This window comes from Python bivittatus, unplaced genomic scaffold, assembly GCF_059951505.1.
Source record: "Python bivittatus isolate LINGU-HERP-01145 unplaced genomic scaffold, Pbiv_v1 ctg000670_np1212, whole genome shotgun sequence".
Taxonomy (NCBI): Eukaryota; Metazoa; Chordata; class Lepidosauria; order Squamata; family Pythonidae; genus Python; species Python bivittatus.
In genome coordinates, this window is record NW_028277094.1 from 8,443,777 (window position 1) to 8,464,510 (window position 20,734).

At 41.6% G+C, this 20,734-nt stretch overlaps 1 protein-coding gene across 2 annotated transcripts in view; it reads right to left on the reverse strand.

Moving 5' to 3' along the window:
- Positions 1–20,734, reverse strand: part of LOC103047959 (neuronal PAS domain-containing protein 2-like) — an 89,674-nt gene that overhangs the window by 5,512 nt on the left and 63,428 nt on the right. For both annotated transcript variants that reach the window (XM_088151691.1, XM_088151692.1), the window contains exons 11-21: positions 12,959–13,065; positions 12,091–12,238; positions 10,981–11,062; positions 8,225–8,351; positions 7,410–7,519; positions 6,380–6,457; positions 5,497–5,655; positions 3,990–4,205; positions 2,750–2,955; positions 2,414–2,506; positions 729–936 (exon numbers count right to left, since the gene is read on the reverse strand). In XM_088151691.1, coding sequence (XP_088007817.1) covers positions 729–936; positions 2,414–2,506; positions 2,750–2,955; positions 3,990–4,205; positions 5,497–5,655; positions 6,380–6,457; positions 7,410–7,519; positions 8,225–8,351; positions 10,981–11,062; positions 12,091–12,238; positions 12,959–13,065 — 1,534 coding nt within the window. The remainder of the gene's footprint in view (positions 1–728; positions 937–2,413; positions 2,507–2,749; positions 2,956–3,989; positions 4,206–5,496; positions 5,656–6,379; positions 6,458–7,409; positions 7,520–8,224; positions 8,352–10,980; positions 11,063–12,090; positions 12,239–12,958; positions 13,066–20,734) is intronic.

The window sequence follows — 20,734 nt, forward strand, 5'->3', positions numbered from 1 at the left end:
GAATAGTGTAAAATGGAAGTGGACAATTGCCTACAGCAGTGTTTCTCAACCTTGTCAACTTTAAGATGTGTGGACTTCTACTCCCAGAATTCTGGGAGTTAAAGTCCACACATCTTAATGTTGTCAAGGCTGAGAAACACTGCCTTAGTCTTACACTACCTTGGAATATTTTTCTTCACTTGATCAAACTTATAGGCTGCCTCAATCACCATCACAACCCGAAGGTGCTCACAAAATATAAACTTAAAAATTGCAAAAACTGTTAACCAAGTCCGGCAAAGCAAACTAACCACAGAATCTTAAAGGGGATCCATGGGGGAGCAGGTTTGCAACCTGTCCTGTCTCAAGGCCTGCTGAAACAGTCCAGCATTCCAGCTTTGTGGAAGCCCAGCAGAGTTGGGACCAAGCAGACCTCAGGGGGAAGTTCATAGGGCAAGTGCAGCCCCAGAGAAAGCCCATCTCTGAGGTCCTGGAAGATGACAGTGTTTTAGCAATAAGACCTGTTCTCTATGAACGTATGTCAACATTGTTCATCGGCAACAAAACATTGGAAACTGCCTTATACTGCCACCTCCTTGGACCATCTCAATATTACTTGCAAAGTGATTGCAATGCTCCCAGTTCTAGGTTTTGTGTAGCTTTATCCAACCCAGAACCTTTCATCTGAACTTCATCTCTTTCTCCCATCAGTGGCCTCTATCAGTCGCCACGTTTTGCAAACTGATTACCTGAACATAAAGGTGATGCTGTTGAACTGGCTGAGGTTGCCACTGATGGAGGGCACTAGCAGGATGGCTTTGCTGGACAGTCACACTGGGGTGTGGAATCATCCCGGAGGGGGTGAATACAGGAGATGGGACAGGGGCCCGGATGGCCGCGCACGTGACGGGTTGCATCTGTATCGCAGAAGGCAGACTCTGCTGTTCTTGAGCAAATCTTCCAAGGGAAAAAAATGTAAAGCTTTTTAAAGAATCAGAAATCAAGGATTTCATCCCACTTCAAAGCGAGGTAGCTGGACTGTGGATAGGCTGAGAAATGTGCTTTTGAACGGAAGATGATCAAACAGGTAATAAAACAGGCCAGTTCCTTAGATCTATGGCATTCTTTCTTATGAGCAAGAAAGGAAGTTGGGCTGAATCAATCTAGACATCTTCAATCAACACTGAAAGATTTTTTCTAATTTAAGGTACTGGGTTTTTTTAGAAAGAGCTTTTAATTTAAAAATATTCAAAGTGGTGGGGAAGGTGAGGGGGGAGCAGAGTTTAAGAATGATTGCATTCTTAAATCGGATGCTGTTTTTGGACGTCCAAGGGGTTGGAGGATGCACAAATTATCACATTCTAACTTGGTGCAGTTGTGAATTCCTGAACCGAGCAGAAGGTTTGATATAATAATCTCTAAGGTCCCTCCAACCTTTACTTTCTATGATCCTGTGAGTAAGTTGGGCCTCATCAAACCATTAGCATCTTCAACTTTTTTAAAGCCTGTGCTCACACACTGTGCTAAACTAAAACTCCTTAAACGATTACAGCTTAGTTCAGTGTTTCTCAACCTCGGCAACTTTAAGATGGGGGGACTTCAGCTCCCAGAATGCTGGCTGGGGAATTCTGAGAGTTGACGTCCCCCCATCTTAAAGTTGCCGAGATTGGGAAACACGGGCTTAGTGCAATGCTGAACAGTTATTCTATTACTTAGTTTCTTGTTCAAGAACATAAAAAGGTGGAGAGATAAAAGGGTTAGCCAACAGAAGTGAAGGCACTAAGGTTCCTTAGTGTTTAGATAAGCATAAAACAAAAGCTATATAAATGTGTTTCATATCAGATATCTATGATACTAATGCTATTTTTTTTGCTATTTTTCATCTTTTATGGTCTGATATAGTCCTGGCTTTACATTTTACAAAAGCTACTGCAGCTTTTTTAGCCTCTAGAGAGGCAAACACTTCCCTTCAATGCAATTGGACTAGTGTTCTGTTTCCCTTGCCAGCTTATTTAAATAATATAACATTTATAAAATAATATAAGGAGAAAATAGGCATTTTCTTCTTCTTTGCTTCTAAATTTGTGTTAAAAGGAGATCCTGGATGTCAGAAGGCTAAAAATGGTCATTCCAGATAAGCTAGCCACAGCTGTGATGCAACCATCTCATGACCCCTTAGAACAAGCATATGAGATGTTCCACCAAGGACATCATTAACTTCTTATTGTTACAGCATTTCCTGGGAGGGCAAAACTACTCTCCAAGAAAACAGCAAGTCAGCTAGGTCAGAATTCATGATCAGTCATCTACCTTTGAGTCTGGAAAACCCTACAATGTCCAGGTCTGGTTTTACAATGCACAAGTCTTCTGTTACATTCAAGGAAAGTCTACAGAATTCACTCAGTAGAGTAATGATGGTCAGATGGTGGCTTACTTGGTCTGTGGCCTACCAGCGTTGCTTTGGGGAGTCTGATTGTTCCCGTTCCCACTGGACATCAATGGCTGCACAGGTTGATCTAACAACATCCTGTGGAAGAAAAACAGCAAACCCAACACACAACGGTGAGAAAAATAGACTGCTGGTGCTGGAGCAATTTCATGCAAGCAGCTCCCATTTTGCCCTGGACCACAGTGCCTAACTGAGGTCCAAAAGATCAGAGAAGGCACCGCTTTGAGCATTACGATCTTCATTTCTGGGAGACTGAACTGAAGACGTTTTGCCACCAACTAGAGCTCTTCCTCATTTCTCAGGATCTCTCTGCATCCGTACCTTAAACTTTGATCTTGGCTGTAATCAGGCGGCTGCGGCCTCTCACCCAGTTCAGGTGGCATGGGAGGGGGCACAGTGATAGGGTGTGTTTGAGAAAAAACCATGGGGTTGTTATAGACGGGTAGCGAAATGCTCATCTGTAGAGGCATGCACACCGGCTGGATCTGGTTTCCTCTCACAACTTGCTTTCGCTGCTGGGGCGGCCCCTGAAATAAAAACAAAAATGCCTGAAACCCTGAACAGGAGCCTTGCAGGCTGCAGGAAAAAATTGGTTCAGAACCCGCAGATACAATCCAATAAACTTCTGAAGTCACAGGAAGTCCAATTCTAGCTGAACGTTAGGCAAACGCTCCTTCACCACAAGAGGAGTTCTGCAGTAGAACCGACAACCAAGGGAGCTGAGGGGCTTCCATTCAGTTGGTTATTTTCAAGCAGAACCTGGACAGCCACCTGTCAGAGAGGCTTTCATTTTGATTCCTACGGGGAGCAAAGGGCTGGACTGGCAGCCCCAAAGTCTCCTTCAACTCATTGCTGATGTTGAGTTGTTGATGTGAACTGAAAGTCAGATTAGCATGCAGCAAACCAAACAGATTGCAAGGAAGCAGCAGAAATTTAGGATTTAGAAATCTAATGATGTTTATACCTATAGTGGCACGTATGCTATTCTAAGACTGTAATAAAGACAGACAGACATAATGATACATGATAGACAGACAGACAGACAGTTACATCTACATCACTTAAATAAACAGATCTTCCCTGTGTATATATGCATTCTCAAAGACAAAGAACAAGGCAACGGGCTGAATTGCCCCACAAGGAGGCAATTCCAGATCTACAGTCCCACCATCCATAACACCCTGTAATCTTCTGTGATTCGCAACGAAGGAATAGCAAGCCGGGCCATGGAAGCAGAACTAAAACGTCCAAGTGTCCACAGTGAAAACATGACACCGGCTGACTTCACCGACTAATTTTAATCTCATTTTCTAATTCATCTTTTAAAGTTTCGTCTTAGCAAGTTCTCTCTCATCAGTGGGAAACGATCAGAACGATACCTTACCTGGGTTTCGAATAATTTCTGATCTTTGATTGTAATCACGATTTGATTTGACTGTCCATGTGGGTTTGTATAGGAGAAATTAATCCTGTGATTACAGATTGCACGACTTGGGGTGGGGGGGGGGGAAGCATTCAGGACTACACTAATCATAATAATGTAAAAAAGGAATTACATTACCTGGGTTGATGTGACACAAGGTTCCCTGAGGAAGGATGGCTGGGAGACCAAGGGAGCGCCACTGAACTGCTTTGATCCCATGATGCTTTGTTGCTGTTGGGATTTCTTGGAAGCAGCTGGCCTGCTCCCTAAGGGTGCTCCTGTCTGTTGCCTTCTTGGGCTCTGCTGGGGCTGCACACTGCTGAAGACCACTGGCATCGACTGCTGCACGAGCATCTGTTAGAGAAGAGAGAACAGTGGAAAGGGAGGCGGTCACAAGGAAGCTTCAGAAGCAGAGGAGACATTTTGACATGAACTTCACTATGCAAACTAGAACTGAGTTAACCCATCAACCTTCATGCTGTTCAACGTTCTGCAAAAGGTGCATAGTGAGGAAATGTGTAGGCCAGTGTTGTCCAAACTTGGCCACTTTAAGATGAGTGGACTTCAACTCCCAGAATTCTGGGAGTTGAAGTCCACTCATCTTAAAGTGGCCAAGTTTGGACAACACTGGTGTAGGCAAACATATATTCCACTAAGGAAAAGCAACTTGCAAAGAGTGTCCTTATCAGGAAAGGCATGGAAGAATGCACACATTGGGAGAAATAGGCACCGTGCGTATCGGTTTTGGTGCCGGTAGATTTTTGCGTGGATTTGCGTGAAAGAGGTCTGGTACCAAGTTCCACCTGGGACAACAAGACAAAGGACAGATTTGCCCGTTTCTGACGAGCACCTGTGTCTTGGGAATGCATCGAAACCTTTCCTTGAGAGAAAAGAGGTTGCCTGGGAATTTAAAGAACGCAAACGCAAGAGGCTTCTGCGAGTTCGGTGCAAGGAAATTCCCCTAGCCTCTAAGAATGGAAAGAACAGGCAATTCAGAATCTCCATAACCACTTGGAACAATGACCAGAATATCCACTAGATGTCAGCCAGCTGTTGGTAATAAAAGATTAAATGTTCCAAAATTAAAACTGAACCTTTACAGAACATTTCCCGGCAAAATCTATACACTGTTATTTAAAAAAAAAATGGCCAGAAATTTTAGGCAGAAAACAGACTCATTGTTTTAAGAAACGTCCTTCTCTTTGCTAAGCCTGGTACATGAAAATTGGAAAAAAATGGGTTAACACCTCCCTCTCCATAGACACACAGACTCTTGGTCTGGATTCTCTATCCCAGTACGTATTTGCCAAAATATAAAGAGGAAGGCGACATCTTCCATCTTCTTAACACCACTTGCAATTTGAAGAAACTACTTTAACCTAACAGGAAAGGTAAAGACATCTTAGAATCAAGCTCAATACCCAAGGACGCACTCATGAAGTTTTCTTGGTAGTAATTTGCCTTTGCCTTCTTTGAATGTCTCAGCTTTTTTTTTTTCTTTGACTTCTCACTTTAGCCAGCAGCCTTGCAATTCCCAAGTGATTGCCCACCCAAGTCATCAGCAGGGCAGACCCTGCTTGAGCTTCTGAAGTTGATCAAGGTCAACTAGGGGCCGCCCCCTGCAAAAGCAGCCTAACCAAGGTACCTGCAAATTGGAGTCCTGCACAAGCTGTAGCTGCTCCTTGATTACGTGCAGCTCCTCTTGCTGGGTCTTAATGTCAGCTTGCAATATGCGTGTCCGCTCTTCCAGCTGTTCCTTCAGCTGATGCATCATCCCCATTTGTGTTGGGAAATGGTACACTGGCTGCAAGCACAAGACCAACTCACACCACTTTTTGTAAAAACAATGGCTATTACCACCCCACGTACGTGCGCTAACTATTCCACGCACAAATATTAATATCACTCCTCATTATCGCCTTGTTTATTATCACGGCTTCTCGTTTTGCCTTTAATTCCTCCCTGCCCCCTTTTTCCTTTCTTTCCAACAATTGCCGAGCCAAATGGTCTTTTCCCACACACCTAGTATCTGATGAAACGGACTGAGATCCAACTGAAGTAGACTGGTTTGTCTTTACAATGCCACAAGACTTCTTCTTGGCTTTACTGGAAAGGTCTAACCCAGGGTTTCTCAACCTTGGCAACTTTAAGAGATGTGGACTTCAACTCCCAGAATTCCCCAGCCAGGGTGTGAATTCTGGGAGATGAAGTCCACATCTCTTAAAGTTGCTAAGGCTGAGACACACTGGTCTAACCTAACACTCTCCCATTGAAAACGATGACATTGTGACTTCTTTCCCTCGCTTCTGATTCAAGATCCAGTTTCCCACCGCACATGATGTCGCATTTCCCATGTCTCAGATGCTAACAGTTAAAGGTCTTAAATAGGAGCAAGAAACTTGGCTCCAAACTTGCCTATCCCATGTCAAGTACAATTAATCATTATTCAGTTTAGAGGTCAGGTAGGATCTTTGTATTCCTTGGTTACAAGGCCTATGTAACATTGGTTTGCATTACGGATAATGTACCATGACTGCTTGTTGTGCAGGAACAGCGGGCTGCGTCATGTGATGCTGTACAAGATGTTCGGGGGGAGTTATAATGCCCTATTAAAAAGAAAAAGGAAAACAGGAAGAAAGGACATCATAATCCATCCAGTGCAGGAATGAATTTGACAGCTTCTTTCTGCAGGGTTCATTTTAATTCATGTTTTATTCTCCAGGTCTTCGTTGTTCAAGACAATCCCAAAGCAGGGAGAATACTTATGGAGAGGTGTTTGTTACTCAAGACTAATTTTTTTATTAAGTGGTGAAGTTGTGCTGCTTCAGATGCAAGCAGAGGATGCTGTAATATAGCTATACATTCATCTCTCTATATATATCAAATCAGCACCTTGGAAGTTGCATGCTAGAGAATAAAGCTCTCACCCTAATCCACAATCTCTTTGGGATGCTAGTTTTGCAAACGTAGCATCACAACCTACAGCTTGATCATCCCAAAGAGAATGGGGCCAAGAATTCTCTCGTTACTCGCCACTGCACAGTGGAACCCTCAGCCCAGAGTTAGAACATCAACCTGACAGATAAATGTCTTCCTGGCCTGACGGTACCTTTTTCTCCAAACCTGGACCTATGATGGACTTCCCTTAAACCCCCCATAAGACTCTGAAAGGTTAGCTGACCATACCATTGAATCACACTGAAGTCCTCCGAGCAGGCCGGCTGAGATGCGTTTTCAGTGGGCTCTGCCCTTTGCTTTTAATCAACGGTGCTTGGGGTGAACTGAAAGGCTTGGCTCTCAACTGCTCAACTGCTTGTTTTAGAGAGAAGCAGGCCGCGTCACTTTCACTAGGCAGCTGACAATGAGTCACAGCTTGCTCTGCAGATAACGGCTTTCTTGGACATGTTCATGGGAAGATAACCCAGCAACGTTTTATTAGAGTTTAAAGCATCTAACCTTCCTGCTCATCTGATTAAGAGGTCCTTTCTCCTCTCACCTACTTGGGTGAATCACCGTTCCTACACAAAGAATTTTCTCAGGAAGGAGGCCATTCCTTACCTGGGTGCTGCTGCTGGAGGCAAGCCGTAAGGTGACCTTGTCTGGCTGTCCCAGTGATAAGGCTTGCCGGGTAGGAGTGCTGGCATCGGTGTGCCTCATGGATGATGTAGCTGCAGAAGAGAAACATTTGGGAAGAGGCAAAGAAAGAGATGCAGTAACATGGCTATTTCCAGGTGCCCGCTGAATACAACCACCCACTCGCTTTTGAGCGAAGCAGGACAAAAGAGTGCCTTGTCCCTGAGATACTCTGAGTGTATCATGAGTGTCTGTCATTCCCAAAATCAGGGCTAGCATGTTCCCCGGGCTAAAATGTAGCCCAGGTATCCTCTTCTATAACAAGGGGGATGCTGTACACCAGTGTTGTCCAAACTTTGTCACTTTAAGATGAGTGGACTTCAACTCCCAGAATTCCCCAGCCAGCATGAGTCCACTCATCTTAAAGTGGCCCAGTTTTGGACAACACTGCTGTACACGGAGAATGGATGGCTCAGCTGTACTGCCTCTCATAAGGTGTTCAGTGAAAAAGAAAACTGCACATGATTGTAAGATTATGTTTTTTTGCTATACGAGGAAAGGGGGGGTGCAACAATCTAGCACGTCTGGATTCAACCAATGAGTTCCTTGCCCAGTATCCTACTGGAATAGGACATCTACAGAATAACAAATTGGGAAGGTTTCTTGTTGTAAGATTATCAAGGGATGGAGATTAGAAAGCCAGAGAGCCAAAGATCTCTGACACTATTCCTGAATGTTCATCAACTACATTAAACTCTTCCTTGGTTGCACAACAGCTGCAAGTCGGATGTGACCCCTACATGCAGAGTCGGAGAGCGCTGTGTGAGAAGATCGGCGGGAGCTGTGAGAAGACACAGATACCCCTTCACGACTGATTTCTTGGTTGGTGGTCACGCATTGACGGGCATTGAGGTAACTCCCTTGACTCTGGAAAGGAACAAAGTTGACGTCATATTCTTAGGAAAAGAAAACTGACTGGAACGTTCAAAAAATAAACCCACAGCAGCAGTAGAAGCATTTTTCTTCCAAGGGGTGACTTCCAAGGGACAGAGGTCCTCGGAATCCTGTATGATGGTTTTCCAATTTAAGCCACCTTGCAGAGCTTTCTGTGGATCAAATTTGGCTTTTCTGCTGGTGATAAATTATTTTCCTCTCAACTAAACCATCTGTAGTCTTTTCTTTGATGATTCCACTAGGATCTACCTGGATCTTCCTTCCCAAACCTTGCAACCTTCAGCTGTGTTTGACCACAATTCCCACAAAATCCAGCAGCCAGCATGGCCCGTGAATCTAGACCCAGGTGGAGAAGGACTGGTGCATGTTATGAAAGTGATGGGTAATCCCACAGGTAAAGAACAACAACACTCCCAGCCAAACAGTGGTTTCCCCATTTGATTTGCAAGATCAGAACTTTAGTGACCAGAACTGAAATAGAAAGATGCCGTACAGTTGCTCCATTATTACAAAAGACAGATGAAGAGGCAAGGGGAGGCATTTGTCAGCCTCCAAGTAACAAAAATACATAACGTATCTGGTTCACCCATCACCTCTGCAGACAGGCAATGGATTCATACACCGAAATAGAAGCATATTTTTATAATTTGGCCTTCTCTGCTCAATTTCTCTTGACACCTCATAGCCCACAGTTTTTCAATAATAAACACAGAGTACATAAATAAATCTGACCAAATGAGAGATGGGTCCCCATAGCCACCACACAGAGGGGGAGAAGTGGAGGAGAAAGAGAAATAGGTCAGTTTAAGAGCTCTATTTTCCTCTTAACAAATGTAACAGCTAAATGACAATGGGGGTCATACTGACATGGAAGCTACTTTCTAGTTAAGAGCAGACACAGAAACAAATCCACTCACATCTGTCTGGCAAGCTCTTCTCAGTTTGTACCATCCTAAGGAAGAAAAAATGCCATTCCTCCAAAATCCAAAATATTAAATGATAACTACACAGAAGAACATATTTACCTGGGGGTGGCTAGCACCTTAAAGATGCTCCTGTTTATTAATATCCTTTCTACCAGCAGCACCTTGGAAGATATTATTATTTATGTAGGAATATGGTTTTTATTGTATTTATATTCTATTTTAATTAAGATTTTTCGTTTTTACTGTAAACCGCCCAGAGTCACTTTCTAGTGAGATGGGCAGTGACCAAATTGGAAACATAAACAAATAAATAAATAAAATTTAAGGAAAATGTGTGGAAGGTAAGAGAGAATAAACAATATTCAACACAGTTCCTCCCATTGTGCATGTACTGGTGGATACTTTTGGTTTCCCCAAAAGAGACCCCCTTTGGATTCTTCTAGGATTATACACACGAGCAATACTCAACAGTTGACTCACACTCATCTGCAACTGAATAGATGAATCAACTTCATTGACCAAAGCACTGTGGGCGATGATCTAAAAATGGCATTTATATCCAAAGTGGTAACAGACTGGGGTGCCCTACAGACCTCATAAATAAATAAACATAAACAAACAAACTTTCTGGAACCTTCTGGTTGCCAGAAATAATCCAACCTGCAATGAACTACCAAGGCTTCAATGAGTTGCAAAAAAATCCTTGCTTCAGAAAACTTGCCTATCATGCAATGGCTTCCTTTAAACTTCCTCCACAAGAGCAGGGGAAATAGTACGCTTGGATTTCACACTCAAGGTTTACAGATCAATTCAAAAAAGCGCCCTTTGAGTGACGTCAGCCTCTTGTTATTACCACGCTGGCATTAACTAAGTTGACCCAGTTAATTGAGCAGGCACAACAATGCCAAATTGATTATTTTAAAAGAGGATGGAAAATGTGATTATGGACCCGATCTGCTGCGTTCAGAGCCTAGCCCTGTTTCGGGGGGGATCAATAAAACGTTCCTTTATTTTCCGTCTTTGCTTCATGGCAGTTGGTGAATCAGCCCCAAAGCGATGGACCTGCAACTCAGCAACAGGAAAAATGCTTCGTAGGTAGGAGAGTTCAACAGCCCAGCACATCTGGAAAGTGGCAAGCTGTAGAATGCTGAGGCTCTTGTCTTGGCTCAAACTCTAGAACTTGGCATCTGAAGGATGCTAAAGAGAAAGACATTGCTCATTTCCTGCATCCTTCCCACTAAGTCATCCAACATCTGGAGGTCTGTCGTCATTGTAAAGTGCTAAGCAGACCTTTGCTCATCCAATATAAGGTCACTTTTTCCAACCAGGAGACCTCAAGTGCTGGTTGATTGCAATTCCCATTGACAATGCTGGCTGTGGATGATTGGTATTGTAACTCTGCAAGGTGATAAAAACAGATCTGGCAGGACAAATCCAGGGCAACCACCTGTTCCACTGCATCAGAAAAGAAGCTGACAGAGGTAGGCATGATAAGAAACGTCTCTTCTGTGCATTTCAGAAGCCTCAACGCTGATAGATGTGAAGTTTAAACTGCTACAAAGAAACCAGAAAGAAAATCTCGTCTTCCCCTCTTCCTCTAAAACATTGGTTTCCCGTTTCCACAAACACTTTGAATAGCTAAAAACCTCTTACTGGATTTTCCCGGAAGACAATACCTTCAAGGATGAAGACACCAGTTCAATAGATGATTCTTCAAGGCCAAGGTCCCTTCTCCTTTCAGCTCGAACCTCAGCATAGCTAGAAAGAGATGGTAAGGATGAAAGAGCAATCGATGCAAAATAAGGCACCAATCAATCAAATCTTTATGATGGTCATAGACCAGTTAAGGGGGGTGGGGTACAGTCATTAAAAGCACAGAGCATACATCAGAGTAAAAATAAAAATCTGGAAGAATTATGAAAAGCTAGAAAATATATGATTTAGATCCTCTGAAAGTATCTATGTATGTATCTATCATCTATCTATTTATCTATCTATATCTATCTATCATCTACTTATCTTTCTTAGGAAAAGACAGACAGACAGACAGACAGACCACCAAAAATTTTATTGAGAGGACCACAAACTAAAAGAATAAAAAGCAGGGGCCTAAATACCTTCTCAAGAAAAGACTGTTTATTTATTTATTTATTTAAATTTATATAGCCGCCCACGTCAAATACATGACTCTGGGCAGCTAACAGGCAACTTATATCATGTTCTTAAGCACAATTTAAGAACTATACTTTTTGGGGGGTGCAGGGAACAGCATATTTAAGGGTTAGGAGTGATGAGCTCCCTAACCCTAACCGTAGTTTCCAGGATAAAGAGATAAAACAGTCTTCCAAAGGTATAATGAACTTATTTGAGACTTTAATTTGGGAGAAAAATAAAGGAAAATAGGAAAGCATTTCTACTTTGCTACCAGTAGCACATTCCCAAGGAGCTTCTGAGCATCCTAAAAATGAATGGGGGGTGGGCTGCACCAAGCTCACCCAATCCTGGTTTAAAATGTCAGTAATGGGACATAGCTTCCAATTCTCTTTGCTTTTCCCAGAAATCCCTAGGGAGAGTATTTAAAAAAAGGAATATGGCAATACAGGCAGTTAACACTGCTTGCAGCCTTCTGCCTCAGTTGCCCCCAATGGAAAAATGCAGTGCTGTTTTCCTTCCCCCACCGCCCAATCCTGACTATAATCGTTTTATACAACTGAGCACTCCAGCAAGCTAATACACACATCTGAGCGCATGCTTTGAAGGGGCAGACAAATAGTTTGCGTTCTTACCTAACAACCGTGTGACTGCACACAATGAACTCGGGTTTGGAGTTCCACTGATGGTAGGTGATGTAGTAATGGGTCTGTAGCCATATCCACTGCTGGCCTTTGGTCAAGAATCTGTAGTAGCAGGACTTGCCTTTCCCAAACTGCATCACTGTGCATTAACAACAACAACGACAACAATCCCTCTGTTAACCCCTGCTTGGCCCACTGGTTTGTGTTCTTCTTCCTGGCTTTGACCTGTTCTGTGGTTGGGTATTCAAGGGCCGTTAGAGGCACGGGAGAAATGCCACTAAGGACAGTGACTCCAGGAGCAGATGATCAAGAGGGCAGCCTGATCACTGTGTATTGGACAGGAAGATGGGATAAAGACAGTTAGGAGAGAAATTTAAAAAAAAAAAGATATTGGCAGTGATTTAGATACTTCTTAATCTGGTTAATCTTCATCTGGGAACATCTAGCATGTTCTTTGGTAGGTTATACAGACCAGATACTGTTAAGAATTAGGGCTAGTTTATAGCAAGGAGCTGTAATTTTTGTTTCTTCTACCTTACAGCAGAAGTCTTCTACAGGAATATTACCATGTATATCAATTACATCTAGGCTTTGACTTCATGAGCAACTAAGTCCAAGTCAAAGAGAATCATGGCTTACTCTTGTTTCTTTTTCCTTTCCACTTGTTTGGGGGGGGGAGAATAGTGACAGAAGAAACGGAGAAAACAAATTGGGCACTGGCTACACAAATTATTATTTACTCATCTGCAAGGAGACTCTAGTTTGTACCACAAAATCATGGTTAAGATAAACCCTCACTTACTATTATGTGTTAGCATACCCCAGACAACTCTTGTGAACAAGAAACAAAAACACTTACGGTGTTCATGGCACCTAGCAAGAAGCTCTAAGTCATCAGCGTGGTAGTAGTCATAACCTGACGTCCCAAGAACCTCGAAAGGTAAATAGCCAATTATGGGTGGAGCTCTAAGAGAAAAGGAAAAAAATGCTATGATTTTAAAGCTTAAGGCTATGTTGTCTAGAGAATATATTCTTTAGTAGGTAAAAATACCCCCAAATGAGGTTATTATAAATCCTCATGAGGACAGGTGAAGGAACTTGAGATGTTTGGTCTGAAGAAGACAATGGAAGGAAGACATGATATCAATGTTCAGATACATAAAGGGGTGCCGTGGAGAAGATGGCCAGGAACCACAGAACTATAGAGTTCACTGCCACAACACCAAGGATCAGAAATAATAAGTTGCAGCTTTCTAGTCTTTGATTAAATGCAAGGAAAAAATTCCAGATAGTTAAGATTTGTACAATAGTGGCAGCCTTGACCTACAGAGATTGTGTGTTCTCCATCTCTGAAGGTGTTTCAGAAGAAATTAGAGAGCCACCTCTTAAGGATGGTTGAAGTGGTTTTCCTGCAGGTTGCAGAGGGTTGGACCAGATGATGATCCAATCAGAGTGCTCAAAATAGATACACCAAAGCACTGACTCAATTTGAGGAAGTGTTGTACCATAGCCTTTGCATTTAGGTAATAAAAATTAGGGAAGTGAGTCATCTGCTACCAAAGCTTGAGAGTTATACAGCTTGACAGGCATGTTGGATGTCCACATATGTAATAAAGCAAAGACCATGCAGTTAACACAACTACACTCAGGGCTTTGCCTAAAACACCATGAATCCAAACATGACTTCTTCAGAATTTTTGTATGCGCAAAGCATCAAGTTTCTATATTTATGAGCAGAGAGCCTTGAAATGGTATGGGCAAAGGTTTAGTAGTGATCAGAAAAATACAGTTTCAGTGCCCTCCCTAGCACTTTGTGCCTTCCTGATGACAAGCAGAAGCACCTTACCCCAAAACAACACAGAATATTACAACCATCGCACAGAATTTGGAAAAATAAGAGCAAGAACCATATTTACGATGCACAACCCAACAAGCGATGGTGGAATACAGCTCTCTTTGGCCCGGAGCTTTTATGCTTGTTTTTGAAAGCTGCAAAAATTAGTTGATTAAGTCAAGGATGCTGTTCTATTCACACTCATGGGAAATTAAAACCAAGCAAAACACAGCCCAACACACGAAGCAGAGCTGCCATGAAATCAACAGGAGAACGATGCTTCATCTCCACAGAATTTTGATCTGATTTCTGCAAATCCAGTTGTGTTCAGAACAGGAGGAGATCAGACTGGGTTGGTTCCCCACTCCCTTACTCTCGCATGAGCTAATCCATTAAGAGATGCCACATACACTTTTGTGTGAAGCCTGAGATTATTATCACGCAAAGGTTGCTATTATCAAGAAATTATCTTCAAACAGTGGCAAACGTTGGGGACAAACAACTACAATAAACATTGCATAATTGCCCTGATTACACATAAGAACAGGCCAGCATATCTGCATAGTAAATAGAAAGACATCTGCTTCCTCATAATACATATCATATTTACTTCTGCCCTGAGGCCTGCCTGAATTTCTTGACTCAACAGCAAGTCCTGTTTTACTCAAAGAGGTTTTCTCCTGCTAAGTGAGCAGAGGGGACGGTCCTGAACATACTTAAGACAGGATTAAATGCACAGGAGAATTTTCCTTCTAAGTAAAATGGCCTAGAATTGGGATGAGCTTCTTGCTAACCATTTTAGTAGGGATTATAATACTAAATTGGGCACACTTCTGAGCAAATATTTATGCATTTGGGGACAAATATTTGGGAAAGTAGACTTGAGTACATATTGAGAAATAGGTAATGGTCTTAAAATTATACCACTCATAAGGACAAGCTGGAGATGTTTGACATAATGAAAAGAACATCCACAATATGTTCTCTTCTTTTCTAAGTTTCTCAGTTTGTTTTTCATAGCAAGCAAGCATTACAAGCAAAATGACCTTCTAAGTTGTTAAAGGAGGGGTCCGCATGGCAGTACCAGCAGGCGCCAGCATGTCCCTTGGTCTCCACCAACTTCCCAAATCTTCATGACTGGAGTGACAAAGTCCTCTTATTGCATTTCTTCAATGACGAAGGGGCCCAAGGAGTTTAAATGGTACAGTTTAATTTGTACAGTTGTACAAATGGAGGCAATAAATAGAATTTACTTAGGGTACAAATAGAAATGCACTCTGCAAAAGTGACTTAAAAAAAAAGTACAGGGAGTCCTCGGGTTATGAACACCCGGTTTATGGATGACCCATAGTTATGAACGGAGCCTACTGTAGCAAAATTCAAGTTAAATACACAATGATTTGAGTTAAATATACAATGGTTCGAGTTTATTACACAATACTACTTATACAGTATTATACAATAATACCTACAAATTCGATTTAAGGATAGACCTTGGGAATGGAACTCATTCTTAAACTGGGGACTATCTGTATGCTTTATTTTGATAATGCCTCACAGTTTTGTTAATGACAAAACTCATCTTCTCTATTGGGTAATGACATTTTTGTCATTAATTAATGTTAAAATCTCCCTTAAAATATAGACAAAAATCTGATCTCCTTGGCTTGCCAAAGCCAAATTTCTGTCATATAGGAAAAAGATCCTGTTGCTAAAACATTTCTGCAAAACGTGGTATAGAGATTAATGCAGGAATAGTTTCAGAATTGGCTGTACTGTTGAAAAGAAGGAAAGCTTTAAGCAGCAAGAAGAAGAAGAAAAAAAAGACTGTGTTTGAATAATGAGAAGGCGGGATAGCTGTGCAACCTGAAAAGTATTTAGCTATCCACCCCTTTCATCTTATTCATTGTTCAGGATATTTGTAACTTCCTGTTCTTCTTGGAATTAAAAGTTCTTGGTAAGGTTTCCAAATAGGAAAACAATGACTCAGCACTGTCTGAACACATCCATTAAAGTGAAGGAATAACTAGGATGAAATTGCAGTGTCCTCTTATATTCCTGGAAAAAAATAGCATAGAGACCGAGAAGACAAAAGGAGAAAGGAGAAAATACATATATAGGTATATACTATCTAGTCTAACTGCAAAGGACCAGTATTCATGGCTAGTCTCTCCCAAATAAATCAGGATTCAGGAGAAAGGCTTAAATCCTGGCTCCTAATCTTGGCTTGGCAGAGAAACAACAAAAGAAGGACCCAGTTCAGGTATAAACAAAATATTTGCGTTGTGCTTCATTCAGAGATGCACCAGTGACTGAAAGGAATACAGCTCTGTGAAGGTTGCATCTGAGGGGCAATTTGAGACATCAGATTGAATCGTGTTTCTGAATCATTTCTGAGAGAAGACAACTGGAGGGTGGATGGACCACCTAGTGCTTCTGGCTTTGCAGAACGGCAAACGTGGTTTTCCTCCTGTGACTAGACCAAGCTGGGGAGGTTGATGGGCTCAGTGATGCCAAGGAGCATTATTGGGCAATTATTTTTATCACAACTGCCCAGAGTTGTTGGGAGTTGGGCGGCATATAAATTTAATTGATGATGATGATGATGATGATGACAATGATGATGATGATGCAAACAGCCTATTAGAACAAGTGGGAATCTCTTCCATCCTCCCAGAAAAGTTTACTTAGTTAGAGGATGATTTCTATTTGGACCTTACTTTTCAGTTATTGTTTTTTTTTATATAGTTGGGCACATCCTACATTAGGTTCTGCACAATGTCTCTGTGGGCCTTTTGCTGGACAACCAGGAGAGTATTCTTTTGACTGTCCCTCCTTCAACCCCACTAGCTCTGCCTTTAAAAAATACAGGGAGGAATATTTTAAGGCACTTTTTTTTAAACAATGAACCCTTTGGAATCACCTCGCTAAAACTCTACAGTGCTACTATCCTCCAAAGGAACTACTGTCCTGCTGCTTTCATCCCATTCTGCCAAACACAGACATACTCCAATCATGACTTGTCTGCACATCCCCAAAAGTGCTACCTAGGGAATTCTGGGAGTTGAAGTCCACACATCTTAAAGTTGCTAAGGTTGAGAAACACTGTGCAAGAGAATGGAATTGCTGATTAATTTAGTATTCTATAAGCGATGGTTTTGATTCTGGTTGGATTCACAAATCATGACAACTAAGCCATGGCTGGTTTTAACTATGGCTTTTTGAATAAATCAGTTTCCTGTTTCACCCTTAACGGCTCATACTTTACACTAAAGAATACAAGATTGATTTATATTTCAACTTCCATTCAATGCAGGAACACAATTCTTCAACAGAACTAAAGAATTCCAATATGGAAACTACTCAAAGTTCATTCATCTGATAATCTGCTTTAATATAATCTGTTTTAAGTCAATTGGTACATTTAAGATCTCCATTGGAAGATATATTTCTTATATATTCTTGTTTCTGGCTTATTTCTTGAATCAGCAACACACTTTAGATACGTGATGTTTGCTCCCCAGAATGTCCAAATGCGCACTTTGGAATACATGAGAGTATTTTTATGGATTTACAAAATTATGATAACCAGGGCCGAGCCTGTGTGAATAGTAGGCAAGTCAACATCAGTGATTTCACACTAGAGATTGAAGATTGGATTTCCTATGACGTTTCCTCATTTAAAGTAGTAACATGATTTTCCAGAACACATTTTTTCCATCTCAAGCCATGTCATGTAAAATTCCCTTTTACATATAAGTAGTGAAAACTGATTGTACCACCTCTGTTGTTTCTTTACCTTATTTGGCTTTAAGAAAAAGGTAAAGCAAATTCTTAGATGCAAAGAGAGTCTGTTAAACAAACAGATTCAAAAACAAAACAGAACTGATTTAGCTTCACGCTGCATCAATGTGTTATCAGCTTGGAACTGATATGAAACAAAGCAAATCAGTAACTTCTATGTAGCCCAACTCCAACTATACTTCTTTGGAAGCAAGGCCTACTTTGGGTGGACAGACAATTACAATCTTAGCCTAAATACAGATGTAACATTGAAGGTTAATTTAGATAGCTGAGATTTAAAGTAACTCCCCCTTTTCTTTCCAGTGGGTTTGGCATGTTACCAAACTCAAGAATCAGTGGCTAGATCTTAGTTATGGTTTGCTGAAATAAAATAGCTTAATACACACTTTGGAAAGTTGGCCTTTTTCACCTGATTAAGATTAATCAAAGCCTAGAGATCAGACACCCCAGGAAATCTGGGGTACACAGCTTTTGGAAGCAAGAGCTACACTCAATTTTTGGATCGTGTGCCAGGGACCACCCTCCAAAGAGCCTGGACAAAACTGACTCTGTTTTAATTTGATTTAATGTATTTTTAACAAAGCCTGGATTAATTAGAGGTAATATGATTAGTCCATATGTATTTATTGATTTAATTCTATCACATTATAAATTAGAATCTGGTGACAACTCTGCAGATGATTTTGGAATGACAGCAAAGGTTGTTTAAGGCCCACACAAATCCTTGCACTGATAGCTGTGCCCCTTTGCACTAAACTGTGGTTAATCGAAAGGAGAAACTTTCAATTTCCTGTCAGCAGCTTTACCATAGGAGTGAGGAGCACGACCCCCAAAACCGTGGCTTCTTCTCATAACGCTAAATTACAATTTAATGTAACATGTGAACAAGGCCATAGGAAAGGCGCACTGTTTAATTCCTTAAGTACATAATGCAAAGGGTTATTTCCCTTGAACGTAAAAGAGCAATTAAGGTCATCAAGTTATAGCCAAAGGCTTGGCTAGGTATCTGTTCTAATTTTGAAACAAGGCCCAGGTCACTGATGTGAGTGTTGTTGACATCTCCAGCTAATAATGTAAGCGACAGGTGTATTTCCCCAATATCGCAGGATTTCAGTTGCAGTAATACAACCCAGGCTAAAATGTTACAGCAAATTACATAGGACAATCTCAGAAGCTGATGAGTGATATCTTCTTAAACTGGAAGTGGTCGTGTTCCTCCTCCTTGTCAGGTTTTAGAATTGCAAGCAGCCCTTGTAAACCACAACAGGAAAACAAAACTGACCTCAAAGAAAGAGCCAGCTTCTAACGTATCTAAAATCCAAGAATCAAAACGAGGAGGATGTGCAAGAAAGCTATCAAATACAATGTGTTCCCACCTGATCTCCCCATCATTTAGGACACAGCAGCTGCAGAAACTTTTTCTAAGCTCACCCTTGAGTTGAAGATCACAACTCTATCATTCTTCCCTCAAGGTTTCTAGGACTGCACTCTACTGATGTTCAAATTCAAATCCAAATCCAGATTCAAAGCAATTGCTTTGAAGACCAGGAAAGGTGTAGATGGTGGTGAGCTACGTTTCAAGAGAGCCCAAGACAACCAAAGGTGATGGGCAGAAATTATGTTTCTTTCTTAGACAAGGGAGAGGATGAATAAGGTCTCTGTAGGAAGTCAGTCTGTCTGGATCTAGGAGGAGGCAGAAGCTTGCTTAGAGAACTCCTGCTAAGCCAATATCTGTGTGTAATAAACCCTATTTCACAGAAAGCCTGTAAGCCCCCAGTGACCTCCTTTGAAGGAAACTGATTTCCCAGGAAAGTCAGGAACTCCACAGACACCTCACCATGTGAAAGCAGGATGCACGCATGTAACAATATTAATTAGGGCGTGCCAAACAGAAGGATTAAAATTATAATGGCCGTCCATTTAATTAGAGATGAATCATTGTCCTTATGCAAAAAGATTCTTAAAAGCTGGGGATGGGGGTTAAACTTTGGGAAGGAAAAAACAACACTGAAATAAGCGAGAAAAGTATTGGGATTTTATAAGAACCCCGATGGAGAAAAGGTCGGAAGAGGAGAAAGTGTTTGCTTTTTTCTCTCTCAAAATTTAAAAAAAAAATTACTTCCTGGGGGTGGGGACACAGAGTATTGTATAAACAAAGAAAAGGAAATACAGCTTCATATTCTGTCCAGTTCATCCATGAACCTCATAGCTGTAAGATGCTGATATGCTTTTCTAAAATCAAAACGAGGCTTCAGTTTCACCAATGTAGTGTGTGAAAGGAAATCCAGAAGCGGAGCTAGATGCAAAGACTTCCTTCTTCCAACCAAGAGGGTCTTTCTGTCAGAAGATAGGAATATTTAAAGGAGGGGGCAAAAATTTGGGCAGCCTGGAGGCTACGTTTGGCCTTTAAAGGTCTGCATTCCAAAAAGAAGGGAAGAAGAGGGAGGAAAAATTATTTTTTTATAATTAAATTTAATTATCATTTAAAGGCACTGAACATAAGGCAGGGGTGCCCGTGAGGGGGGTCAAGGTTTGTAACACCTCCTTTTATACGCATGCAAAAGAAGGCTGGGGCTTCAATCACGTGGTTGCAACCATCACTGTAACTTTTTTGACCCGCTCCAACATCTCTGACATGATGGTGATGTGTTTAGTCCTTTCCTCCTGATAAAAATTATAATTTATTGGAGAAAGTCTGGGGGCCTTGGGCTATCCACCGGCCTCAGGCTGTACCCCCAGCTTTAGATCCAGCCTTTCATCTCCGATTACAAGTTTCGAAAGGCTAATCATAGCTGTTGTGAAAAAATGAGGAAGATTTTAGGCCAAGAGAATGAAACATTTGCCTGATAATGAATCCAGGCCCAGATGGGAAGTACAAATGGCTACCTTGTCCAGGGGGTTTGGGAAGGGTCAAAAAAGTCAAGATGATGGCCAATCGCAATGGCGCTTTGATGACATGGTTGCAGACACTATCTTGACTTTTTCTGACACCCCTGC